This window comes from Saimiri boliviensis, chromosome 1, assembly GCF_048565385.1.
Source record: "Saimiri boliviensis isolate mSaiBol1 chromosome 1, mSaiBol1.pri, whole genome shotgun sequence".
NCBI classification, from domain to species: Eukaryota; Metazoa; Chordata; class Mammalia; order Primates; family Cebidae; genus Saimiri; species Saimiri boliviensis.
The window spans coordinates 197365903-197392366 of record NC_133449.1 but is presented as its reverse complement, the minus strand read 5'-3'; the positions used below and the strand labels follow the sequence as shown (position 1 = coordinate 197392366).

General features: G+C 41.3%; 1 protein-coding gene across 1 annotated transcript in view; it reads right to left on the bottom strand.

The window, feature by feature from the left end:
- The window catches only part of REEP5 (receptor accessory protein 5), a 42726-nt gene extending 17411 nt beyond the window's left edge, over positions 1 to 25315 (bottom strand). The window contains exons 1-3 of the mRNA XM_039475616.2: positions 25049 to 25315; positions 24148 to 24241; positions 5854 to 5992 (exon numbers count right to left, since the gene is read on the bottom strand). Coding sequence (XP_039331550.1) covers positions 5854 to 5992; positions 24148 to 24241; positions 25049 to 25166 — 351 coding nt within the window. The 5' untranslated portion in view covers positions 25167 to 25315. The remainder of the gene's footprint in view (positions 1 to 5853; positions 5993 to 24147; positions 24242 to 25048) is intronic.
- Positions 25316 to 26464: the final 1149 nt, after the last annotated feature.

The window sequence follows — 26464 nt, the reverse complement described above, 5'->3', positions numbered from 1 at the left end:
GAACCTGGGAGGCAGAGGTTGCAGTGGGCTGAGATTACACCACTTCACTCCAGCCTGGGCAAAAGAGCTCAGGGTGGTCTCAAACTCCTGGGCTCAAAAAAAAAAAAAAAAAGAAAACTGTTATATTCTCTGTCAATGGGTGAAATACCACAGGTGACATACTGTGTCAGGTCTTTATCCTGCCAGAGTTTAATCGTATGACAAATGTCCTAAATGTCTTTCAATTGGGAAATGGGTAAATTATTGATAATAGATTAGACAGCTGTGTCAAAGGATATTTAATAACGTGAGAAAATACTCATAATGCTGTGTTAATTGAAAAAAGCAAGACACAGAATTACATGTGGTCTCAACCACACATATATGGTTAAGATACCAATACATACATACGTACATATAGATATACACACACACATACACAGAGTTCTGTTTGTATTTATACACATAGACCAAAATATTTGCACATTTTAAAAAATGGGAAAGCTACTCTAAGATGTAGGATTACAAATGTTATTTTCTTCCCTACATAAAACACATCCCAACACACACTCACAAATGTAAACAGTAGGACAGCAAGGACTTTGTTTTAATCACCAAAGTATCTCCTAGACATAGAACAGAATCTGGTACATGGGGGTTCTAAATATCTGCTGAATAAAGGAATGAGCATATGTAAATTTCATAATCAAGGAAAAAAGATTTTAAATTTATTTTTAAACCCTCTTTCTCAAGGCCAGATGTCAGAGCAAAGCTCAGTACATGTGTGATCCAATTTCTACCTAAGTGCATCATGTATTATCTTCTCAGCTAAGCTTTGATGCCTAGCCATTGGCTCTTTTTATTTTCCTTCAATCTTATAAGCTGCTTTAGAAAAATGAAAATACAGCCAACAATTTTAACTCTGCAAAATATATATATATATTAAACATGTCCTTGGGCCAGGAGTGGTGGCTCACGCCTGTAATCCCAGCACTTTGGGACACCAAGGCAGGCACATCGCTTGAGGTCAGGAGTTTGAGACCAGCCTGGCAAACATGACAAAACCCCACCTCTACTAAAAATACAAAAATTTGCCAGGTGTGGTGGTGCGTGCCTGTATTCCCAGATACTTGGGAGGCTGTGGTGGGAGTATCACTTGAACTCCAGAGGCGGTGGTTGCAGTGAGTCGTGATGGTGCCACTGCACTCTAGCCTAGAGGACAGAGTGAAACTCTGTCTCAAACCACACCCCCCCCAAAAAAAATGTCCTTACTTGTAAATTTCTTTTCCACACCCAGTCAGCATACGATTCCAACAGCATAGGTAAGATAGATTCTACTTAAAATTTGATACTCTCCTGAACCTTCTCTGCAGTTCAGAGGTTTTTTCTCAGTCTGTTTACTAAGTCATTCAGAATATGCTACTAATGCAGGAAGAAAGCATTTTTATTGACAGCATCATGAATTTTTAATCCTTTCAAGTATATTATCTATTTGGAACATAGGCAGTAAATTCACTCCCATGAACACAATGCCATGCAGCTGGAGACTACTAATGGATACACATTCATTTTAACATTAGGGAAGAAAATTTGCTGCAAAGCAGTATTTTAAATGAACTTCAAAACCAAATATAAATGATTCAGTGACTATCATTTATTTTGGATCCTCTCTCTACCCCTGTGGCCTCCATTAGCAGAGGTGATTAGGAGCAGGCTAGAAGTCAAGCTTGCTCACATTTTGGAAGTTTGAGGTCAGGTACTACTGCAAGTAGTTCTTCTCACAAGATACTATTCACTGCCAGAAGCAGGTGGGCCCAAAGCAAATGCCAAGTTTCTTTCCACTAGGGACTGCACTGTGAAGTCCCTACCATTAGATGAATCTTATTAAAGGCTTTAAAATTATTTGAAGTTTAAATTATGTCATGTCCAAATTAAAGATTATAAAACATTTTTATAAATGTTAAATGTCTTCAAATAATACAAATTTTAAAAATCCAATCTTTGAAAAAAATTTTTTTTTTTTTTTTTTTGAGACAGAGTTTTGCTCTTGTTACCCAGGCTGGAGTGCAATGGCGTGATCTCAGCTCACCGCAGCCTCCGCCTCCTGGGTTCAGGCAATTCTCCTGCCTCAGCCTCCTGAGTAGCTGGGATTACAGGCACGTGCCACCATGCCCAGCTAATTTTTTGTATTTTTAGTCAAGACGGGGTTTCACCATGTTGACCAGGATGGTCTCAATCTCTTGACCTCGTAATCCACCCGCCTCGGCCTCCCAAAGTGCTGGGATTACAGGCTTGAGCCACTGAGCCTGGCCCAATCTTTGAAATCTTAAATCTTTTCACAGACCAATTTTTATGTTCTTCCATCAGTTTTGAAAGGAAAATTCTTAATTGCCTTACAAGGCATTCTGTGGTGATGTCATTCAACAACAGAAAATAATCTATATATACTAAGCATATTTTCATTTAATCTTTTAAACTTTAAAAGACAAGACACTATATAAAGTGTCTTTTTTGACCATAAATGGTGTCATACTGTATTTAATGTTCTATAACGTTTTTTCTTTTTTGAGAAAGGGTCTCACTCTGTCACCCAGGCTACAGTGCAGTGGTATGATCGTAGCTTACTCTGGCCTTGAACTCCTGGGCTCAAACCATCCTCCCACCTCAGCCTCCTGAGTAGATGGGACCACAGGCATGCACCACCATGCCTGGCTTTTGTTTGTTTGTTTTTGGTCATCATGCTGTGATCTGAGAGCCTGGCTAATTTTTCAATTTGTATGTGTAGAAACAGGATCTCACCATGTTGCCCAGGCTGGTGTCAAAGTTCTGGCCTCAAGCAATCTTTCTGCCTTGGCCTTCGAGTATGCTGGGATTATAGGCAAAAGCTAGCACACCTGTCCTCTATACCTTTTCATAATTACTAAATTATGCAAAAATTTCTGGGTCTGCACATAGGGATCTATTTCATTCCATTTAACTGTATGGATATGCCATTAATTCATTTAACCATTTACCTGCTGATGGACATTTCAGTTATAATGTTTACATTATGCAGTTCATATTATATACAGTTTACGACAAAAAATGCTGCTATGAATATCTTTATGTAGCTCTTTAATGCACGGTGACTATTTTCTTAAAATTGTTAGAGTATCTTTCAATTTAATAAGAAATTGTTAAAAGGTCCCTTAAAAAGGTTATTCCAATTTATACCACTACTCTGTTAATATGCCTTATCTGAAATGTTTGGGACTAAAAGTATTTTGGATTTCACATTTATTGATATTTTGGAATATGTATATTATACTAACTGAGCATACCAAATCAGAAACTCTAAAATTTAAATGCTCCAGTGGGCATTTCCTTTGATCACCATGTGGGCACTCAAAAAGTTTGGGATTTTTAAGCATTTAGGATTTCAGATTTCAGATGTTCATCCTGTTCCATCACATGTCCATTTCCCTATACATTCACCAATACCAGATGTTTGCAATCTTTGAAATCTCTGCTAGTTTAATGAACAAAATATGGGATTTCACTATTTTAACTCACATTTCCCAGATAACTGGTGAGCTGTTTACTAGCCATTCATTTTTTTTCTCTTCTGTGAAATACATATTTAGAACCTTTTCCCATTTTTCTTTTTACTTATAGAAATTGTTACGTATTCTGGTTATTCCTTAAATATTGTAAATCTGTCTTCTTAATCTGTCATTATTTTAACTTTGTTTATACTGCCTACTGTCATATAGAAATTTAATTTTTAGACATTTTATTTAGTTGAATTTATCAAGCCTTTTTCTTTGTGACTTTCGTATTTTGTCTTGCTTCTATACCTCAAAATTAAGAAATACTGTCCTCTACTTTTTTCTAAAACAGAGGTTTTGGCATAAAAGTCCTGTCTTTGCAAGTCACTGAGGAAAACAGATGGACACTAATTAAGGGCAGTTACTTCCCTACTCCTCCTGCTTCAATCCCTGAAGCTGTGAACTGTAACCCAGAATCACTTTCTTTTGATGCTGCTTTGCTGGCATGGAGGGGGTCGGTACGGTGAAACTTTGACCTGAGGAGCTGTTTTGTAGGTAAAGACTGGTTAACTATGGTTCCTCTGTGCCTGGGGCCCCCCACTCCTAGGTCTCATCCACCGCCTACCCAGAACTAACTAGTACTAGCATGGACTGCGGCCGTCTCCATTCTAGTGCCTGACAGGATAGCTGATACTCATGGATGAAAAGGAGTTTGTAGACAAAAATAACAATATATTTTAAGAGTACATTTCTTTCTTTTTTTTTTTTTTAAGAAATGGAGTCTTCCACTTTTGCCCAGGCGGGAGTGCAGTGGTACAAACTCGGCTCACTGCAACCTCTGCCTCTCAGGTTCCAAGCAGTTCTCCTGCCTTAGCCTCCTGAGTAGCTGGGACTACAGGGGCACACTGCCATGTCTGGCCAATTTCTTTGGTATTTTAGTAGAGACAGGGTTTCACCGTGTCGCCCAGGCTGGTATCGAATTCCTAACCTCAGGCAATTTGCCTGCCTTAGCCTCCCAAAGCACTAGGATTGCAGGTGTGAGCCACCACGCTCAGCCAAGAGTACATTTTAAAAGAAAAACAACACAGTCAGCTACAGATTTTTGTCAGGAGCAAAAATATTAGAAGTGCTGACCAAGAATTTTAAACTAGGAAGCAGTAACCATACTAAAAGAAATGAGAAAATATTAGCAATATGAAACAAGAACAAGAAAATAGAATAGAGTCAAGAAAAACATTAGGTATCAACAATATGATAGTTGAAATGAAGAATACAATATATAGCAGGAATAGCAGCATGGATATAATATAATCAAGGAATACAGTTGAAAATTAGAAGGTCAGATTGAGGCGGAGCACGGTGGCGTGTACCTGTAATCCTAGCACTTTGGGAGGCTGAGGTGGATAAATTGCTTAAGGTCAAGAGTTTAAGAGCAGCCTGGCCAACGTGGTGAAACTCCATCTCTATTAAAAAATACAAAAATTGGGAAGGCATGATGGCATATGCCCATAATGACAGCTACTTGAGAGGCTGAGACAGGACAGTCACTTGAACTTGGGAGGCAGAGGTTACAATGAACAGAGATGGTGCCACTGCACTCCAGCCTGGGCAAAAGAGCAAAACTCCATCTCAAAAAAAAAAAAAGAAAAGGAGGTTAGATTGAGAAATCTCTCGGGAAGAAGTACAAATAAAAGATTAAAAAAAAAAAAAAAAAAAAAAAAGGGCTAAGACCAAAGAAAAAGAAATATATATCCATAATTATCCAGAACTAAAACTCAAGATTCTACCATTTGTGATGGTGGTTGGGGTGATGGAGCTTCCTTTATTTAATATCTTTTATTTATATTTCTTTAGATAAAAATGTTTAAAAGAGTAGCCAGCTACAGTGGCGTGGCATGTACCTATTTAGTCCCAGCTACTCAGGAGGCCGAGGCAAGTGGCTTGCTTGAGCCCAAGAGTTCAAGTCTAGCCTGGACAACAAAGTTAGCCCTCCTCTCCATAAAAATGTACATTTTTAAAAAAGTAAATAAAAATTTAAAAGGAAAGTACACAGAAATGTAGAATAAGTAGGACAAACTGAAATAAGCATGCTACAAATAGATCTGAATATACAAATAACAATTATTAATTCCAGGGGAAATAAAAACCTTCAAGAATAAGTATACTGTAAAGTTCAACTGAAGAGCATTTTTTTTTTTTTTTGAGACAGGGTCTTGCTCTGTCGCCCAGGCCTGTTTTCTTCGTAATCTGAGACAGAGTCACAGATGTACAACATTCAAGCATTTATTCCTACTTCTTCTACCCAGGTCCTGAGATGGAGTTTTAGTGGTAAGGAAAACCAACATACCTTCAGCATGTAGTAGAAGGGGAACCATGACAGGAAGAGATCAGAGAAGAATTCAGCAATGCTGAACACACCATACACTACCCAGTAGGTCAGCCACTGGGTATCGTCTTCTTTGTTGGGACTCTCTATAGCTTTAATTCTGAAAGGCAGTACAAAAGAAAGTATGCCATTTAGTAAGATATCAATGAAACATTTTCAAACACACTTTCATAGCCTGTCCTCCGATACCACTGAGAAACTCAGGTACATGTAGGCACTGTGTCACTAGATGCAAGAGTACAGCTTAAAGACTCAAAGCAATGTGGATATCAGGACAAGCCATTATAACCACTTGTTTCTAGTCTCCTGGTCACCAGAGAAACCAGCACTAGCTGTCACTGCCCTGTGTCTCCATCCTGCTAAGGCCTCCCCCAAAGACCTAGAATACACCACCAGTGATTGGAAACTAGAGCAATTTCCACTCTCAAGCTGGGTCCTGCCACCAGGGATATATCAGGAAGAATTCTCTTACGATAACCAAGTTCTTATGTGCTTTTAAGAATTGAATGTAATAAGAATTTCCCATAAAGCAACATTTGGTACATAGGTTAGGCACTGCCAAAAATCCATGGCATATTTCATAGTAAGTGAGTGAAAATAAACATCATGGTGTTCATTTACCTCAGAATGTCTTTATCTGATCCACAGGCTGTGGACTTCCTCCCCTCCTCAGTTAATAACAGGACTTTCCCAACCCTAACTATTGCTTAAACAAAATTCATTCTGCAAATGGATGGAAATAAATTTAAAATCATTCTCTCTTCTAAATCACAGACATTTCCTTCAGTCCTAGGAATCTCATTATTCTAAACCTGAAGCTCTACAATTTCTTATCCTATACTAACAGATCTAGATGTTTATCATAACTGAGCTGGACTGAAAGAGTAAACTAAAAGAACTCCGAATCTTGTTTAGCCTATGAGACAGGTTAATGACTGAAAATACATTGTCAGGGAGCTAAGCTATGAGGACGCAAAGGCATAGGAATGATAGAACGGACTTTGGGGATTCAGGGGAAAGGGTGGGAGTGGGGTGAGGGATAAAAGAACTACACATTGGGTATCGTGTACCCTGCTTGGTTGATGGATGCACCAAAATCTCAGAAATTGCCACCAGAAAACTTAACCATGTAACCAAACACCACCTGTTCCCCAAAAACCTATTGAAATAAAAAATTTTCAAAAAACAAATACATTGGCTGCTCCATAAAATCAGCTACCCAAAAAGACTGCTAAATCATGCTGAGTCACTCACTAAGAAAGCCCTTATACAGTTAATTGGAAGCAGCTTTGTGAGTTTTAAAAAATAACCAAAGGGGAAAAATAGCTCAATAAGATTACTAATGAGGAAAACACAGGCACAAGTGATAAAGTGAATGTTGCTTTGAACTTCAAGACTAGGCAAAATTTTTATTTTTTTGAGACAGGGTCTCTTTGTTCAGGCTGGAATGCAGTTCTACAATCATAGTTCATTGCAACCTACAACTTCTGTGCTCATGTAATTCCCCCTCACCTCAACCTCCCAAGTAGCTGGGACTACAGGTGCATACCACCACACCTAGTTACTTTCTAAATTTTTAGTAGAGACAAGGTCTCACTATGTTGCCAGGCTGGTCTCGAACTCTTAGCCTCAAGCAATCCTGCCTCAGCCTCCCAAAATGCCATGTGGTGGCTCCCACACCTGGTCACAAATTTTACAAAGTACAAGAATCATATAAAATGAATTTAAGAGAGCTGATTATTAAAAAATGGCTTGTACCAGGAGGCAGAGGTTGCGGTGAGCCGAGATCGCGCCATTGCACTCCAGCCTGGGTAACAAGAGCGAAACTCCGTCTCAAAAAAAAAAAAAAAAAAGGCTTGTAATGTATGCACATAGTCTGTCTTTTTTCAGCTTCCTTCAGATAGAAGCTGGCTAATAGAAGGCCAAAGGAAAAGTGTAGGCAAGCATGTTAACCAAAGAACACAGTATACCCTTTATGTATACGATTTCTTCCCCACTGTGTTTCATTTGGTATAGTATGGCTTATCCATATTTAAGTGGATTTATTTAGTTATTAGTTAATAAGAATTTTCTTCCTGTACATTCATTCTGGACAGAGGAGATACATAGTTATGTTTCACGTAAGGTCTTAGTTTTGTGAACCAAAGCATTTTACGACTAAAAAACCTACTATGTACTTCCAAAGGAAGGAACTCTCAGGATATACCTGGGAATTAAAGTCTTTTCTAGAATATGACATGAAAACTCAAAATGTGATGGGACTGTCATTATTACTTAATTCAGTATCTTTTAAATTCTTTTAGCCACAACCCTCAATAAGTGATCCAGTGAACATCGTGATCCAGTAAACATACATCTTCACATAAAAATATAAACTGAAATAGATGTTTCCTGAAACCATTCTGCTATTTTAAATTTCATTCATTTCATTATTTTTTAAATGTTAGTCAGGTTCCACAGATTGAAAAACAGAAAACCTAACAGTTCAGCTCTTTTAGGAATAAAAAAAAATTTTAAATTCCTATCTACAATATGAATTCAAAAGTCCCCATGTTAATATAGTAGAAAACCGTATAGTAACATTGAAAGGTAGAAATGAAAGAACTCCAAATTGAATGCATACATTGATCACAACTTTGGAGAAGACCAAGGCACATGAAGGAAGCCAGGAAAAGAACCACAGTCTATTAAGCTGAAGAGATTTTTTTAAATAGGTCTTCTCATATTATTGAAGCCATTTAGTTATTGTTTTAAAATAGCACAATGTTCATTTTAAAAAATGTCTTTATGTGTCATAACAATCATAAACTACCCAAAACAAGAAAAAAGGGAACAAACAGATGGTTTAGCTCACTCAGGAACCTGAGGTTCAAAAAGGTGAAGTGCCCAATGTAGTCATGGTGAAAGAAGAAAAAAGCTTAAAAAACTGAGGTTTTCTGAATGCTATTTACTTATATATCTTTTTAAAAAATATTGATTGATTGATTGAGACAGGGTCTTGCTCTGTTACCCAGGCTGGAGCACAGTGGCATGATCACACCTCAGTGTAGCCTCAACCTCCTGGACTCAAGCCATCCTCCCACATCAGCCTCTCCAGTAGCTGGGACTACAGGTGCACACCATCATGACTGGCTAACTTTTGTACTTTTTTATAGAGACAGGGTTTTGCCACATTGCTCAGGCTGGTCTCAAATTCATGGGCTCAAGTGATCCTCCTGCCTTAGCCTCCAAAGTGCTAGGATTACAGGCATGAGCCACCATGCGCAGGCTAGTTATATACCTTCTGAATAGACTTCCTTGTCAAGTTCAGTGATTCTCCAACAATACACTCTATTGCCTTTTACATTTATGAATCATATTCCAACTCGGTGTATCAGAATAAAGAGGTAGCATAGAGGATTTATGAAACCATAAGATACGGTCTATGCTCTTAAGTCCCTTGAAGCCTAGCCAAAATGGCCAAGCCATAGAATGGAGAGGTAGAAACCTAATAATTTTATTATTTAATTTAATCTTCATCATAGCTGTGAGGGATAGGTACTGTTCCTGCATTTGAGAGGAAGAAACAGGCTTAGTGAAGAGAAGTAACATGAGCAGGGCACCCAGCTACAAGTAGCAAGGATTGGACTTACACCTAAAACTAACTCCAAAGCCTGCGCTTTGTTCACTATTCTATGTTGTTTTCCTAAGAGAACAATTCAGTGGCAAGCTGGATAGCATTTAGCAAAATGTCTGGTACAAAGTAGGAATTTAATATTTATTGAATTAATATAAATACAATAGGAGGTCACAATCTTTTTGGAGGGGACCCCGGAGAAAGGTTAAACTCGTCACAGAGCAGAAAAATAGGAGGAAGGGTCATAGTCTTAATGTCTAGATCCCTGGAGCTCCGGTCTACCCTCCACCCTACTCACCTGGGTGTGTAGCAGGGAACTATCAGAAGTGAACAGGATGGTGTTCTGATTGCTGTCCTAGTCCACTGGTCCTCAGACTTGGATGATCATCCACATCCATCTAGAGAACTTATTAAAAATACACATGCCTGGGTTCTTCTTCAGACTTAGTAATTCAGCTGCTCTTACAAGGCTGTGCAGGTGATCATAATGCAGAACTGTGTTTGGAAACCAGCTCAAAGTTCCAGTCTTCACAGCACCTCCCCTACTTGTTCTAAGAGGAAATCTAAATGGCCAGTTTGGGAATAATCAGCTGTAGCCAGAGGGCAGCTACCCCTTTCCAGTAATGAGTAAGAGGCCAAAAGAGAAGAAAAGTTGGACATAGAAGGCAAACTGAATAAAGTCTGTAGTAAAATTAGAATAAGTCAATTCTAATGATCTAGAACCCTCATCTGAATATTCTCAAATTTGTAAAAAGATTCAAGATAACGATACTAAAATAAAACTGGTCACTAAGATTTCGAGAACTGCATCTAAAAGCCCTGTAACCGTCTAGCTGGAACATCAACCTGCACAGTTCATTTCATCCCTAGCTGACCCCCAGAGGAGTTCTGAAATGACCCCATGGCAACTGGCAACAATTCCTACCACTCTCTTCACCGGCCTGGTCCACTGTTTTGCAGACTCCTCTCTAGTACCGCCTCATCCTCTGGCAGACACACTGACCCTGGGTTCAGAACTTCCAGAAGACACACCCACATAACTGCTTCTGTGGACAGACACCACAGTCTTACTGCTCTCTGCACCCCTTACTGTCATATTCTCACCACTGTTCTAAAACCTGGCCACCTAGGCCCAGTGCTGTGGCTTCCTTATTCTCTCTCCTGAGCCACCTACCATGTTCTGGGGCAGCACTTTGCTTCCCCCAAGCAGATATCAAGAGAAGCCAGGGCTGGGTAAGCAGCAGAGGCACGACTACGGTGCAGAGGATGGTTGGCACAACTGTGGGAGCAGCTGGCAGCTCTAAAATTAATTGAGCAGAATTAGGATTCACCATGTGTAGAGTTGGAAGGCATCTCAGAGATGAACTAGTTTAAATTCTACATTTTATAGACAAAATGAAATGTAAAGAAAGGAGTTATATTTAAATGAATTTTAACTCATTAAACTAAAAGGTTACAGAGCATGTATATATAAAGGGCAGTAGACTATTTACAGTTTGACATATCCATATAATGAAATACTCTGAAGCCTTTAGAAAGGGTATTAATAGGGAAAGATGTCCAAGATACAGTGTTGAGTGTAAAAAGTGAATTCTAATTTTTTGTTTAAAAAAAGATGTTTTTAGTGGGTGTGGTGGCTCACGCCTGTAATCCCAGCACTTTGGGAGGCGGAGGCAGGTGGATCACTTGAGGTCGTGAGTTCAAGACCAGCCTGGCAAACATGGAAAAACCTCATCTCTACTAAAAATGCAAAAATTAGCCAGGCATAGTGGTGCATGCTTGTAGTCCGAGCTACTAGGGAGGCTGAGGCAGGAGAACTGCTTGAATCCAGGAGGCAGAGGTTGCAGTGAGCCAAGATCGCACCACTGCACTCCACTCTGGGTGACAGAGCAAGACTCCATCTCAAAAAAACATACCACTCTGATAGGGGATGTTGATGGTAGAGGAGGCTGTGTACGTGTAGGCATAGTGGGTATGTGGGAAATCTTTGTATCTTCTGCTCAATTTCACTGTGAACCTAAAATTTTTCTAAAAAATAAGATCCATTTAAAAACAAAAAACAGGAAAAAAATTCACTTACCACCTAGGCATTCTGTAATACCAGATTTTAAAAACTATTTTATTACCATCATGCCATTTTGGTTGTTTTGATCTGAAGAGAGTATCTGTCCCCACAAATTTAGATACCATGTATATGCTAGTAACTTCCAAATTTGTATCTGTAGCTCAATCTCACCATTGTACACTACCTGACAGTTAACTATTCACTGTTGAATGATGGTCACCAGCATCATCAGATTTTCACAATAACACTGCTGCTTCAGAAATCCTATTATAGCAACGGGTCACTATCACTGATTAAGGAAACGGCAGACATTGTTCCTTGCCCATCAGTTAGCCAGTCCTTCCTCTTTCTACTCACCCACAGAGCCCTGATTTTATATATATGTACCTGGGAGATCTGCCTTGACTCTGGGAAGCCAGACGCCTGCCTCAGGCCTAGGGGATAAAAACCCACCATGGTAATCCCATTGCCTTTTGTTAGATACGAACTTTCTTAGCACCCTTGGAATTAAGGGCATCCACACAGTTCTGAACAATGAAACAGAAAATGAAAAATGATAGAAGGCTTTGGGACAAAATTTTCCTCTGTTGATAAAATAAGAGAGGCTCACAAATAAAAGGTCTTGATAAAATAAGAGATGCTCACAAATAAAAGGTCTTGCAACTTCCTGCTCTTGAAGACCTTAGCAATATATGGCAACAATCTTGCTGTATGTTGAGGAAACAGGCAGGGGCAAAAAATATTATACTCCAAGGTCACTGGAAAAAAGCATAAATTTCTGCTGTACTGCCTTGAAATTTCAACCTCCAGACTTTTTACATGAGATAATTCAAGGTCACTATTGTTCAGGCCACTGTAAGTGGTGCAGCAACACCAAAAGCTTTCTAAGCTAAGCTTAGATTAGTTATCTTGATACTGGTCAAAAACTGCTCTTCTCTTGCTGAGGTTTCATCTATCAATTAATATTTCAAAATACTTACAGCTAATGCTTACTTGGAGGGAGACAGGAAAGATATAACCTTCCATACTATTTTTCAAATTATTTCAGACACAATAAATCATTTGGGAAAACATCCACTTTTACATGTTTTTAATTCATATCTATTTTGTTCTTACTATGCAAAATAGATCAAAATGCCTTTCTTTCTTTTTTTTTTCTTTTTTGAGACAGTTTCACTCTTGTTGCCCAGGCTGGAGTACAATGGCACGATCTTGGCTCAACACAACATCTGCTTCCCAGGTTCAAGTGATTCTTTGGTCTCAGCCTCCCGAGTAGCTGGGATTACAGGCATGTGATGCCACACCTGGCTAATTTTTTTGTATTTTTAATAGAGACAAGGATTTTCCCATGTTGGTCAGGCTGGTCTCAAACTCCCCACCTCAGGTGATCCGCCTGCCTCAGCCTCCCAGAGTGCTAGGATTGCACCACACCCAGCCAAAACGCTTTTTTATATGTAAACTGTACAACCTATTTATATTTCTGATTTGAGTCTTACCTTTTTTAGGACCAAGTTCATATTTCTTGTGCATAAGATTTAATTTAATATTAAAAAAACTGTTAGTCTGCTGGGTGTGGTAGTTCACGCCTGTAATCCCAGCACTTTGGGATGCTGAGGCTGATGTATCACCTGAGGTCGGAGTTCAAGACCAGCCTGACCAACATGGAGAAACCCCCTCTCTACTAAAAATACAAAATTAGCTAGGCATTGCAGCGCATGCCTGTAATACCAGCTACTCAGGAGGTTGAGGCAATTGTGGTGAGCCAGATCATGCCATTGCACTCCAGCCTGGGAAACAAGAGTAAAACTCTGTCTCAAAAAAAAGAAAAAAAAAATTGTTAGTCCATATTATACTCAATGCTTAGGAACATATATACCATTGTACCAATACAGAAGAAAACCACTGGCCATATCACATATTTATAACTTGGAAGAACAAAACTTTATTGTGTTTTATTGTTGTTTAAATAATGATGTCTTCAGCTGATTTAAGTACAGGAAAAAAATAATACAAGGAACAAAAAATAAAAGTGAAAAGCTAAATGAAAGAAAATACTATTTGGAAGGTTTTTCCTTAAATCAATTAAAAGCTTAATGACACAAAGTTAAAGAACTATGACTATCATTAAGTCAGTTTTCCTCTATGTTAATGAAACTAACTGCCCTTAATTAAGCACTTACAGACTACCTGATCTGTGCTAAACATTTGACATGTTATCCCAACTCTCCCGTACCCTATCCCCACCTTTTACATATGAGAAAATTTAATTTTGTAAAAGTTTAGCTGTTTGCTCAAGAGGTAATAATCAGCTCCATATACACATGCGTATGACTACTCAATCCCAAGACACTTAAGTATATACTACCTATACTGTACATGGTTCATAAGTAACTCAGTTGCTACAATTCAAACTAGCCAAATGACATAAAATTAAGTAATAGTATGTCTTCACAGCATTGGCTTTATTATTCAAACAAGTTGTACCAATATCAACTGTATTACCAGAGACTGACAGTGTTTAAAAAAAAAAAAAGTTCACTAAAATATATATATGGATATATCCATTTATATCCATATATATTTTAATTTTATCCATATTTATGGATAAAAAGCTTTATGATGTGCTATTGGTAAAGAACAGAAGGGAATCATCTTCTGGTCCATCTGCTTTATATTTTACTTTTAATTTGGTAACTTATGTTTAATAGCAAATATTTGAGGTCAAGATAGATTCTTTGAAAATTCAATATGAAGAACGTGGACCATAATGTTTATAATTCTTTTTGTTATGGCAAATACATAACTTGACCATCCTCCATGCCCACTGTGCATGGGATTGTTTTTGGCTGTATTTATCAGAGAGTTTGATACAGGAATTCCTAGTAATTCAAAATGGTTTTCCTATGATCAGTACCTCAAATAAGAAGGAAAAAAAATCAGACATTTTAAGACAAATGCTAGTTTGTTTCCATGTCAATAAGGAAAAGATTTTTCTCCTTCATAGAAAAAAAGAAGGTAGGAAACTATGGGTGATCAGAAAGTTACGTATCTTTTTCACTGCAAGTATGTGAGTAACTTTTTAAAGCAAGAGAGACAACCAACAAACAGAACAAGAAAGACTTATAAAAGATTGGCTGGAGGTGATGGCTCACGCCTTTAATCCCAGCACTTTGGGAAGCCAAGGCGGGTGGATCACCTGAGATCAGTAGTTCATGCGACCAGCCTGGCCAACATGGTGAAGCCTTGTCTCTACTAAAAATACAAACATTAGCCAGGCACGGTGGCAGATGCCTATAATCCCAGCTATTTGGGAGGCTGAGGCAGGAGAATTGCTTGAACCCCGGAGGCAGAGGTTGCGGTGAGCTGAGATTGCACCATCGCACTCCAGCCTGGGCAACAAGAGAGAAACTCTGTCTCAAAAAGAAAAAAGGAAAAGAAAAAGAAAGACTACAGAGGCTGTGGCGTGAGGATAGCTTGAGCCCGGGAGGTCCAGGTTGCAATGTGCCATGCCTGCACCACTGCACTCCAGCCTGGGTGACAGAGTGTGACCCTGTCTCAAAACAAAACAAAAAAAGTTTAAGATGAGTCTATAGAATACCTATAATGGAGGATGAAGTGTATATATATACACACACATATATATATACGCATATATATATATGTATATATATATGCGTATATATATATGCAGTCATTCAGTGGTCAAATCTTTTGGTGTTTAATTATAGTAATCTCATTTACCACTGTCTACCATTTTGTTTTTAAATGCAAAATGGAAGAATTGGTCACAGTCAAATATAACAACATGGAATGTTGACAGGACACAGGCCAGGGGACTCAGACATCCCTACACTTAGGACTGAATTGGTTAACACACTTGTGATCTGTGTTTGTGGCCTTGATTTCCACATCTGTTAAAGGTGGCTATCATCCCAGCAGCTTAGTCTCTAAGACCCCTTTTAACTAACATTTCATGACTCAAAACTGAATGCATACAACTGTTTTATTTTTAAAAACTTTGTTTTCTCATGTGTGTGTTTTTGAGACAGTAAGTGCAGTGGCATGAGTGCAGTCTGTCACCCAGGCTGAGTGCAGTGGCATGAACACAGCTCACTGCAGCCTTGACTTTCTCAGGTTCAGGTGATTCTCTCACTTGAGCTTCTCCGATAGCTGGAACTACAGGCATGTGCTAATATTTTGTATTTTTTGTAGAGATGGGGTTTCGCCATGTTGCCCAGGCTAGTTTGAAACTCCTGGACTCAAGTAATCCACCCATCTCAGCCTCTCCACCAGCCCCCCTAAAAAAAACTGTTTTATAGATCAATGGTAAAAAAGATTAGCACACGTATGTTCATTGCAGCACTGTTAACAATAGCAAAGACCTGGAACCAACCCAAATGCCCATCAGTAATAGACTGGACAAGGAAAATGCAGCATATATATACCATGGAATACTATGCAGCCATAAAAAAACGTTGAGTTCACGTTCTTTGTAGGGACATGGATGAATCTGGAAACCATCATTCTCAGCAAACTCACACAAGACCAGAAAATCAAACACCACATGTTGAACAGTGAAAACACATGGACACAGGGAGGGCAGCATCATACACTAGGGTCTGTTGTGGGGAGCTAGGGGAGGGACAGCAGTGGGTGGGGAGGTTGGGGAGGGATAACATGGGAGAAATGCCAGATATAGGTGACAGGGGGATGGAGGCAGCAAACCACATTGCCATGTATGTACCTATGCAACAATCCTGCATGATCTGTTCATGTACCCCAGAACCTAAAGTACAACTTTTAAAAAAAAGATTAATGCCAGAAGCAATAAAGGAGCATATCCTACTGGGACAACCCTTTGTCAATAAAATTAGTGGTTCTACAAATATCTGTGCAGATTGGTATCATAAAGTTTAACTTAACCTCAAGTACCCTCACAACTTACATGGGGAACAACCTATGCTGCCTTTTCGTAGGTAAAGGAGGGCCACCTTAGATGTGGACAGCAGTCTAGAGTTACCTCTGACATGTAAGTGGTCCCTTAACTAGATCACCAGGTCTATCAGAGGCTGCAGGATATATATAGCAGTCACGTGACTCGGGGTGACTGATAAGTTCCACTCCCAGGAATCAGGAAAGTGTGCAAGTGACAGGATGAAGTCAGGGTACATTTCTACAGCCCCCACTTATATTCCAGCTACTACAAAAAGTAATTGCATTCATAATTTTGAAATTGTTTTAAAACTTCTGCCATGTTAATTCATATTTCTCCAAAATTAATTATTAATGTTATGAATCACCACTAAATACCTTAACATGCTGCATTTGTATTTATACTTGTTTTAAAGCCATGTGAAAAAATTAGGTTGAAAACTGAGTCCTCATTCAAAGTCTGTCCTGAAAAAGAAAAGTCCAGGTCAGAGGGAGGCTATGACAAAAAGAAGGACAAATAGACTAAATCTCTAGGGCCTTCATAAAGAGAAAAAAAAAGTTCATAAGGAACATTCCAGAACAGAGTATTAGAAATGAGATCCTTCTCTACAACTCCTTTAGAGCCTAGAAACTCAGATTACGCATAAATAATTTAAATCATTCATGTTACTTGATTTTCAAAACTTTGTATTTTCTTTATGACACAGGCAAGGGAGGGGTTAACTGAAATGCTGGCTGTCATTCTATAAAATAGTCACACAAATTGTTATAAGGCTATTTTTGTTACTTTTTCATTTCTTCACAACACTTTCATCTTAAAGGAGTTCAGCCTCTTAGCAGTAATGTTAAGTAAAAACAAGGACATTTAAAAAGTTGACAAAGATTAAATGTTTAAATTCTTAAGATTTCAGATTTAAATTAAGTAAATTAAAGATTTAAATATTTCAGTAAATTACATAAGGGATAACTTGCAGAATGCCAGTTATATTTTTTATCCAAGTCCAGATTGGCCAGAGGGCCACATTGGCTTGTGCTTCATACTACTACAGAAGGCAATGCACAGGCATGCATTGCTCTGCTCTTAAACACTTTAACGAAGAACATATAGATGCAGACAGAAAAGCTAGTGTAATGGGAACATAAGCAGCTTAGTAGAAAATATATCTGCTCCGAGGTTCCCATGAGTGAAAAAGAACAAAACAATTACAAGTTCTCAAAAAAAAAAAGACACACACACACACACACAAAACAACAACAAGAAAACAAATACACCCCTTACTAATGAGTTCAAGAAGAAAACTATACAAGTACACATTCTCCAGTACTGTTAAGGAAACTTAGCTCCACTTCCAATGACTGGCTACTTCCAATGACAAAGTGTTCACAATTGTCATTCACACCATGGCGACTTTCTCAAAGTCTCTTCTGGGTAATAAACCTCTTTAGGAGTCTGTCATTGCATACCTTATGCAAGTAGACAGAACTCTTTTTCATCTTTTTTCCCCAGAATGTGTCCTCCCTTTGTGTGCTGTGCATCATTAGCTAAGAGGATGCTATTGCTTACTTGTGGTTAACTGTGTTACAATTCTTGCAGATCTTTTCATTGTTTCTTTTTTTTCTTCAAATTTACCCCCTCATCATCCTTTTCTGATCTGACCTCCATAGGGGTCATCCCCAAACATCTCCCCTTGAGATACAGGGCCTCTTGAAACAGAACTAAAGGCAACGCTGCATTCCCCTGGGAAATCCAGTTCAGTGTGCCATTTTCAGGTGGCCTTGTGCTAATAAAACAGAGCAAGCCTCCACTGTCATAAGTCAAAGCTACATAACAGATAACAAGATAAAGAAATTGTTAGCAACATATTCTAACTAATGTCTACAAAACACAGTCAAAGCCTATGTGTGCAGATACATGATTTGGGATGGCAGTACCTTATTTAAGAGGAGAAAAATACACTGCACAAAGGTAATGTATTGACAGGGTCACATTGATTTTTTAAAAAACCCACATCAATAGTTCAATTTTCCTCTCTACATAAGGTTATGGTGTGTATCTGTGGGACATTCAAAGAGCCACAAGGGAGGCAGTATAACATAATCATTAAAAGCATGAGCTTCAGAGCCAGTTCATGCTGGGGTTTAAATACGTTTCATCGCCTGCTAGTTGTGAGACCTTGATCAAGTTACTCAAATTCTCCTGTGTTTCCTCATCTGTAAAAATGGGAATAATCATAGCATTGACATAATAGGTTTGTTATGAGGATTAAATGAGCTATATTTGCAAAGCACTTAGATATGTATGTATCTGTTAAATAAAATGCTGTGCAAATTTCAGGAGCCATGCAAAGAGCTAAATGCAATATAACTCTACACCAGCAGCAAAAGCTTCAAATGGCTGGTGAGGACACACAGAAAATAAAATGACACATCAGTGAACTGGGCATGAGATTTCTAAAGTGTTGATTTCAAAAGATTAAATTTATAGTGCTGGACTCTAAACATACTCAATTCAGTTCATATATATATAAATTTGTTAGGTTTATTTAAAGAGAGAGAGAAACAGGAGAAGGAGAAAGAAACAGCTAACTATCACACTGAACGAGAGAACCCAGAAAGATGGAATGCAGGAGAGGAAAGCAGCTTCCACACTGAATGGAAGGGAATAGAGAGAGATGGAGTTTAGGAGGGGAAGACAGGCTTCCACGAGAGTGTGTGGAAGGGGACTCCAGAGGGGAAATCCAGGAGTGAGAAAGACAGCTTCCAAAAAGGGAATGTTCGTGGAAAAGGACCCAAACATAGAGTCCTCAGTTCTTTTTTTTTTTTTTTTTTTTTTGAGATGGGGTTTCACCATATTGGTCAGGCTGGTCTCAAACTCTGAACCTCAGGTGATCCACCTGCCTCGGCCTCCCAAAGTGCTGGGATTACAGGCGTGAGCCACGGTGACTGGCCCTTCAATTCAGTTCTTGAAAAACTTTTGAGACAGGGTCTTACCTGTTGCCCAGGGTGGGGTGCAGTGGTGTGATCATAGCTCACTGCAGCCTCCAACTCCTAAGCTCAAGGAATCTTCCAACCTCAGCCTCCCAAGTACTACAGGTGCATGCCACTACACCTGGCTAATTTTTAAATGTTTTAGAGAAATGAGGTCTGGCTATGTTGCCCAGGCTTGTCTTGAACTCCTGGCCTCAAGCAATCCTTCTGCCTTAGCACCCCAAAGTTTTGAGATTACAGATGTAAACCATCATGCCCAGCCCCCTAAATATATTTAATCTTTCCAAGATTGGCACTAAAATATGCCTAAATGTACTTTACATTCCTGTGTACTAACAGGGTTCCAGACCAAGCCTGGCCTCTGTGTGACCTTGAGAAACACACTCCACCTTTCTCTGTCCCTGAATTGTCAGTTTAAAACTAAAGGAACTGTACTACCTGTTTGATCTCTAAGGCCCAACTCAGTGGCAGCCCCCAAATCTTAAGGAAAATATGAAATAAAGGGAGAAAAGTAATAGACATTTTTATAGAATTTTAAACAAAAAGGTTGCTGGGTAGGACAGAAAGCAAACCTTCCCCCTTTCCTTAAATAGAGGATAAAGTCATTAGAGTTTGCCTCACAATTCTATTTGTACAAAGGAGCAAGTACAGGACTAGGGCCCTGAGTCACGAGTGCCCACAGTGGAGGGACTGCACCAGGAGGACTCGCTCACATATGACGGTGCAGCACAGCATATACCCTCCAGAGGACTCTTGTGAAATCCCATTAAAAGCAGGGCCGCAGCAGACATTGAAGGCCCTAGATTATATGATTCCATCTACCTGAAATGCTTAGAATAGGCAAACTTGGAGAAACAGAATGCCGATTAGTGGTTCCCAGGAGCTGGGTAGGAGAAAGAGGGAGTGATTGGTAATGGTTTCCCTTTGGGGTGATAAAAATGTCTTGGAATTAGACAGTGGTGATGGTTACCCAACTCTGTGAACATACTAGCCACTGAACTGTATACTTTAAAGGTGTACAATATATAAGTATCTAAGTTGTATCTTAGCAATGGGGGGAGGTCTATCTTTATAATAGAGATTTCTATTATTATCTATTGGTCTGCCTCCTGTTATCAGTAATAGAGGAAACTAAGGAGATTAAGGTAATCATATCAACAGTTCTTGATAAAAGGAAGGCTGGAATTAGATTCTGAATTGCCTATATAGGGTGGCCAAAAATTCTGGAAACTAGAAGTCAGAGATTAAAGGCCTTGTTCTCAAAGAGCTCAAAGGGAAATTATGCACACAGAAAGAATAACCAGTAGGAAGGGGAGTATACAATAAGGTGGTACTGGTTGCTCCCCAGTGAGCACTGGCCAAGCCTTCAACCATCTACCTGCTCCAGCGTCCCTCAGACCCTGACCAGGAGCCAGGTGCACCTGAGCTTCACTCGCCTACTTCCAAAGGGAGTGAGTCATAAGAAAAGCTAGGAAGCCCAGTGGGCTTTTCCAAATTTCTTCTTTGCATCCTGCAGTCTCTTGACCCAATACTACCCTTCCCGTGATGGCCCAAAAAGAGGAAACGGCAAGAGCAAAAGCTGAAAGGTGAGAAAGGAAGGAAATTTCTGGCAATAGTTTGGCAAGATCGCCAACTCCTTCCAGAGGTCACAGCAGCCAAAGTGACCTTAAAACATAAATTGTATTGTGTCATCCCCTATTTAAAGCCCATCTAAGGCAATCAAAAAATGCAAACTCCCTAACAACCATCTGGAATGAAATGCACACTTCCACCACCGGCCCGGCCTGCTGGTACCTGCACCTCTCTGGTGCCTCCCCCACCACTGGCTTACACAGAGCTAAGTTGTCTGCTGCCTCAGGGCCTGACACATTCTCCTCCCCCTGCCTGGCTCTGCTCTTGCCTGGCCCCTTCTCATTCCTTAAGTCCTAGTATCTCAGATGAATAGCTAAAGAGGCTCTTTCCTGTTATTCTCTAGCAGAGCTGTTTATTTACTTTAGAGGGCTTACCACACACTCACTACTTTGCCTATTTCTTGCCTGGGTAGACTGCTCATTCAAAAAGGACAGAAGCTGGGCACAGTGGCTCATGCCTGTAATCCCATGACTTTGGGAGGCGGAGGTGAATGAATCACCTGAGGTCGGGAGTTTGAGACCAGCCTGACTAACATGGAGAAACCATGTTGGTCTCTAGTAAAAATATAAAATTAGCTGGGCATGGTGGTGCACGCCTGTAATACCAGCTACCCGGTAGGCTGAAGCAGGAGACTCGCTTGAACCTGGGAGGCAGAGGTTGCAGTGAGCCAGTATGGTGCCATTGCACTCCAGCCTGGGCAACAAAAGTGATACTCTTTCTCAAAAAAACAAACAAAAAGGACAGAGAGCAAGTCTACCTTATTTCTTGCCATATCTAAAGTGCTACCACATTGCCCTGCATGTGACTGGCATTTAATTTTTGCTAAATAGATTAACCTGTATTTTAAAAAATAACTGGCTGGGGAGCATAAGAGTTACAAGAGGTATGGAGAATAATTAAAACAAAGATGACTGCTATGGTTTGAATGTTGTGTTCCCCCAACAACCATATGTTGGGACCTATTACCCAATGTTACTAGAATTAAATAGTGGGGCCTTTAGGAGGCAATTAAGACATGAAGGCTCGGCCAGGATCCCAGTACTTGGTGGATCACTTGAAGTCAGGAGTTCAAGATCAGCCTGGCCAACATGGCAAAACCCTATCTCTACTAAAAATACAGTAAGTATCCAGGCATGGTAGTGCATGCCTGTAATCCCAGCTACTAGGGAGGCTAAAGCAGGAGAATTGCTTGAACGTGGGAGCAGGGGTTGCAGTGAACCAAGATCGCACCAGTGCACTCCAGCCTGTGTGACAGAGAGATTCTGTCTCAAAAAAGAAAAAAAGAAAAGGAAAAGACTGAGAGCTCTGCCCTCATGAATGGGATTAGTGTCCTATAAAAGAGGCTTGAGGGAGCCTGTTGGCCCCTTTCACCATGTTAGGAAGCAGTGAGAAGATACCAACTTTGAAGAAGGAAGCAAGCCCTCACTGACCCAAATTTGCCGGTGCCTTGGTCTTGGATTTCCCAGCCTCCAGAACTGTGAGCAATAAATTTCTGTTGTTCATAAATTACCCAGTCTAAGGTATTTTGTTATAGCAGCCCCAAACAGACTAAGACAGTGATCATAGGTCACCCTTTGGATTTTGATGCTACTAAAGAGCACCATTTTCAAAGACTTTTTTTTCTTTCTTTTGGACAGTTATACAATCATACTGGTTAAGCAATGAACAGACTTAATTAGCCTAATGTAACACTGACTGCCTGAATGTTTGCTCATGGGGGTCTGTATGCTTTATATTGTGCACACAATCCCATTTTTCCTTGAGCCTCCTCCATAAAGCAGAGCCCAGGGTAGGCCTCAGGGGTGGCTACCTTTCAGTATGCAAACTTTCTGGATATAACTAAGTGTTTTTACCAAACTAACACAGTAAATACTACTTAGGTAATTGCTATTTAATTATTCAAATCAGAGCTAACTTCTAAAACATGTTTCTTCCCTTGTAGTCACAGACTAAATTCTAGCCTGACTAGTTACAAACACAAGGTGTAATAATGTGTTATCTGTGTCTTAGCCTCCTAGTTGAAATTTTTTCTTCCTTTATTTTTATCCCTATGGTTGAAGAAAGTAGCAGAGACCAACTGAATGAAGGCAAAACCCACTGATTTTCTTGGAAAGAACTGTAGAGCAAAACAAAATTCATTTGTGGAGAGGAATAATTCCTACCTGAACGAATGGAAAAGTAAAACTGTAGAATCAAAAATAAATAAATACTTGGTAATAAATTCAGATCCTAATCACAAAAATTCATTTTTAATTAGCTCAATTATGTAAATGAATCACTTATATAACCAATGAGCTATATTACGGAGCATTAAAACAAAATCTTATTCATTCATTCATTTATTTATTTTTTACAGGCGGGTTTCACCATGTTGGTCAGGCTGGTCTCCAACTCCCGACATCAAGTGATCCATCCGGCTCAGCCTCCCAAAGGGCTGGGATTACAGGCATGAGCCACCACGCCCGGCCTTGTTATGGGGCATTTTTAAATGTTTGTTTTTGTTTTTATACTAGGGTAAGCATTTCCCAAGTTTGCCTGTAATGCGTGGCTTTTTCAAAATAATAATAATAAACTTCTCCCTAGTGTCTGAATTAACACAATTATAAATTAAGGAAAACCTAATTAATGGGGTTTTACTCTCGAGGTACATTACTATATGGTGAAATACTCATTAAAATAATTAATAGAAGTGCTCAGCTCCCTATACCTTCTGAGATCCTCCCACCAGTAAAGGTAGGACGACAAAGTGGTAGCGCCTTCCATTTAGTATGCCAAAGAGAGAGGACACTGGTCACCAGCATAATCTAATGAAAATACCTTTAGGCTGATTGTCAGGAGATAGGGATTAACTTAAGGTTCCAAAAAGGTGAACAGTACCCTCACCCCTTATGCCCACCCGCATTCTTCCCCGCCAAGCTTTCACTTTTCTCCCGAGAAATGCAGATGTGCAGTCTACCGCAGCAGCCCGGGGGTTGGGGAAAGGGAGGAAGGGAAAGGGACGGCAGCAGGGTGTGTCACTTACGAGACGTAGGCTGGGTAGCCAAATCCTATCAGGTTGCAGAGGAGAGAGGCTCCATAACCGAACACAAGGTACAAGGCCACCAGTCCAATGACACCTGGGGACCACAAGGAGAGAAGTGGGTTGGGCGGCAAGAGGCGCTCAAGCGGCACAGCCGCCGCCCACACCGCGAGGCCTGTTCTAGGCGTTTTCCTCCCGACTCGATTAAAGAAGCGAGAAAAACAAACCACACCAAGGCTGGGCCTGCGCGTCCGCGGGGCCCTGCCTTGAAGTCTGGGGATACCGGGCAGCTACCACCTTTGTGCTCCTCCTACCTCTCGCAGGGGGCCCCGGCGCTTCGCGCAGCAACCCCGGACGCCCGGGAAGGTCCGGGGCACCCCCGTCCGCCCTCTCGAAGGGCCCGTGGGGCAGCGCCCCAGCCCTGGAAGCTGCGGTCCGCGGGGAGCGTCCCGAGAGGCCCGGACTCCCGCGCCCTCTGCAACAGCAGCCCCCGCCCACCGGAGGGGGCACCCCTCCCCAGGCGGAGCTTCACCGAGGGTCGGATAGGACCAGCCACCTCCGCCGCCTCACCCGCCCGCAGGGGCCCCGCCGGCCGCGGCCACCGTGCGGGACCGCAGGAACAGGGCGCCCGGCCGCGGAGCGGACACGTCAGCGCCGGCCCTTCCAGCTGCCAGCGCCCGGCGCCGCCGCTGCCCTCCAGCCCCGCGACCCTCAGTACCGGCCGTCCCGGCGGGGTCTCTGATCCCCGCGCTTTCCGGGAGGTCAGCCTGGTCTCTGAGGATGCTGTTCGTCCCGTCCGTCCCCGACTCCACCTCTCCCGAGTCCTCTCCCCGCTTCCTTCCCAGCAGCTGTGGCAGCGGCGGCTCCCGGGCCCGGCCAGCGGCGGCGAGCCCAGGCCACTCACCGAGCGCGATGAAGCTCCGGTTCACGCCGGTCTTGGCCTCGAGCTTGGCCAGAAGGTCAGTCATGCAGTTCTTCTCGTGCAGGAACCGGTCGAACCTCTCCCTCATGGCCGCAGACATGGCGGTGACCGTCGCGGCTCCCGGGGCTGCTCCTAATGCCGGGTGGACTGGAGCGGGGACTGCAGCGGGGCGGCGGCAGGCGGGGACCGCTGCGCGTCTACGCGTCCTCCGCTCGCCTCTGCGCGCCCCGCCCGGCCTCCGCGCGCCCCTCCTCCCCCGCCCCGCGTCCCGCGGACAGCGCCACGCCCGGGCGGGGCGGGCCTGCACCTCCGCGGGCGCTGCCAGGTGGCCTGGCTGTTGACAGCCTTAACTCAGTGCGGAGTAGAAAGGGTGTGGTGTAGGGAGGTGTATTTTGTGTCTCTTGAGGGCCCCCTTTTCAAATCGGCCTATTGCAAAGAGCCAGGCGGAAAGGAGGCAGACGTCTTTGTTGCTCCCGCCGGAAATTTAATGAGACAAGTTTGGCACCTACGTTGCTGTGCTAAGCCTGCTAAGGCATTTTTGATCTAAAAAATGGAAACGTATGAGCATCCTGAAGAACTCTTTGGATGCAGGCCTGCTTACTCCCTCTTTGCCTTAACTCGGCAGTTTTTCTCACCTACAGACAATCGTTGCCTTGAAAAGACTCTCGAAGAAATCTAACACATCCTCCCTGGGGTACACCTTTTCCAAAAAAACCCTGCGTTAAACTTTTTTTTATGGTGGAGTTGCGTTGGCTTGTTGTCTGATGCCGTGGCAAGTGCCCAAATTCTCTCTGTGGAGCCATGTTGCCCAGCCTGGTCTCAAATTTGTGAGCTCAAGTAATCTGCCCACCTCGGCCTCCCAAAGTGCTGGGATTACAGGCATGTGCGGTTGCGCCCAGGCTCAAAATTTGATTGTTTTATTTATTATTTATTTATTTTAGCAAAGGAGCAAAATCCCTTTAAGTTAGATGTTTAAATCGACCTAGGTTTCTGTCACTACATTTCATGCAGTGGCAATATTTGTACTACATTAACTATGCATGGAGTATCTGGAAACATACTATTCATTTGAATTTCTTCCTTTTTTTCTTTCTTTTTTTTCCCAGACAGGATCTTGCTCTGTTGTCCAGGATCGAGTGCAATGGCGCCATCATGGCTCACTGGAGCCTTGACTTCTTGGGCTCAAGCAATCCTCCCACCTTGACCCCCAAAATGCTGGGATTATAGATGCCAGCCACTGTGCCCAGTCATTGGCTTTCTTTCTGTAAATATTGCTCCCTCTTTTTGTGTAAAAATTGCTCTCTTTTCAATTTTCTCCTGACATAGATTCCAAATTTCTTCTTTTCTTAAGCATTCAACCAATGGTGAGGCAAAGCAGTATAGTAAGGCATAATGTAT